At 44.2% G+C, this 1,530-nt stretch overlaps 1 protein-coding gene across 1 annotated transcript; it reads left to right on the top strand.

Annotated features, from left to right (window-relative positions):
• Positions 1 to 273: 273 nt before the first annotated feature.
• On the top strand, positions 274 to 609 carry LOC145953435 (uncharacterized). Its single transcript, XM_083067389.1, has one exon. It carries the CDS (start codon positions 274 to 276, stop codon positions 607 to 609), a length of 336 nt encoding a protein of 111 aa, XP_082923515.1.
• Positions 610 to 1,530: the final 921 nt, after the last annotated feature.

Here is a 1,530-nt window from a genome sequence, read left to right as displayed (position 1 = left end):
TAATCACCGATAACGATTTACAGTTCACAGATCGACGGTTCAACCAATTTCTGGAAGGCTTACACATCAAACAAAAATTAACATCTGTGGAACACCCTCAAATCAACAGACAAGTAGAGGTAGAAAATAAAGTCATCTTAAGGGAAATAAAAAAGTGCCTTGGACAAGCCAAAGGAGCCTGGACAGACCAACTACCCGAAATACTTTGGGCCTACCGTTGCACCTTGCAGAGTACTACCTGAGAAACCCTTTTCCGACTCGCATACGGATGCCATGATCCCTGTTGAGGTAGGAGAACCCTCGCTGAGGCAGTGCCTATATAATGAAAAAGATAACATGGAAGCACTCAGCATAGATTTGGGCCTGATTGATGAAGCTAGAGACCAAGCACTCATCAACATGGAAGCATGTAGAACAAGATTGGCTAGAAGATTCAGAACTAAAGTTAGGCCACGAGATTTCCAACCAGGAGACTTGGTGTGGAAGGTTACAGGAGAAGCAAGGAAGGATAGGGCTCAAGGCAAGCTCGTGCCTAACTGGGATGGACCGTTCAGAGTACTACATAACCTGAACAATGATGCTTACAAACTTGAAGAACTATCAGGATGAACCATCCCTCGCACATGGAATGCATCTCATTTGAAACACTACTACAACTAGGCTCTTCAATGTATCAATCGGTGCACTCTTTTCCTACCTCGGGTTTTACCCTCTTAAAAGAAAAATGTAAAAGAGGTTTTACCGGGGTGGTTTTTAACGAGGCACCACTATTAATGAAAATCACCTTTCAATAATCTTCATTCACCGTTTATTGTGCATTTTTCAAAATCCATAAAGTCGTCTAGAATAAAGTCGAATCCCTCCCAAGCTTAAGTGTTGATCAAGGTTGATTAAGTAAACCCTCAGTACCCTCCCTCGGCTAAGGACGAACACTATAATCCCTCCCAAGTAGAGCACTTGGTCAAGGTTGATGAAGTGAACCCTCTCGAGTACCCTCACTCGGCTAAGAACGAACACTACAATCCTTCCTAAGTAGAGAACTTGGTCAAGGTTGATTAAGTAAACCCTCCCCAGTACCCTCACTCGGCTAAGGACGAACACTACAATCCCTCCCAAGTAGAGCACTTGGTCAAGCTTGATGAAGTGAACCCTCTCGAGTACCCTCACTCGGCTAAGGACGAACACTACAATCCTTCCCAAGTTGAGCACTTGGTCAAGGTTGATTAAGTAAACCCTCCCGAGTACCCTCGCTCGGCTAAGAACGAACACCATAATCCCGCCCAAGTTAAGCACTTGGCAAAGGTTGATAAAGTACACTATCCCGAGTACCCTCACTCGGCTAAGGCCGAATACTACAATCTTACCCGAACTCAAGCGCTTGGTCAAGGTTGACTAAGCAAACCCTTCCGAGTATCCTAACTCGGTTAAGGATGAATAATACAACCTCTCCCAAGCTAAAACACTTGGTCAAGATAAGAAACATTCCAAGGTTCTTCACTCGGCTAAGATCAAACAATAACACGAATTACG

Source organism: Cajanus cajan, chromosome 11 (assembly GCF_000230855.2).
Source record: "Cajanus cajan strain Asha chromosome 11, NIPB_CcT2T_4, whole genome shotgun sequence".
Classification (NCBI taxonomy): domain Eukaryota; kingdom Viridiplantae; phylum Streptophyta; class Magnoliopsida; order Fabales; family Fabaceae; genus Cajanus; species Cajanus cajan.
The sequence above is the reverse complement of the archived record's forward strand: the minus strand, read 5'-3'. Positions and strand labels throughout refer to the sequence as shown.

Coding starts and splice junctions, on each gene's coding strand:
- LOC145953435 (XM_083067389.1), top strand. CDS start 274: ATGATCCCTGTTGAGGTAGGAGAACCCTCGCTGAGGCAGTGCCTATAT.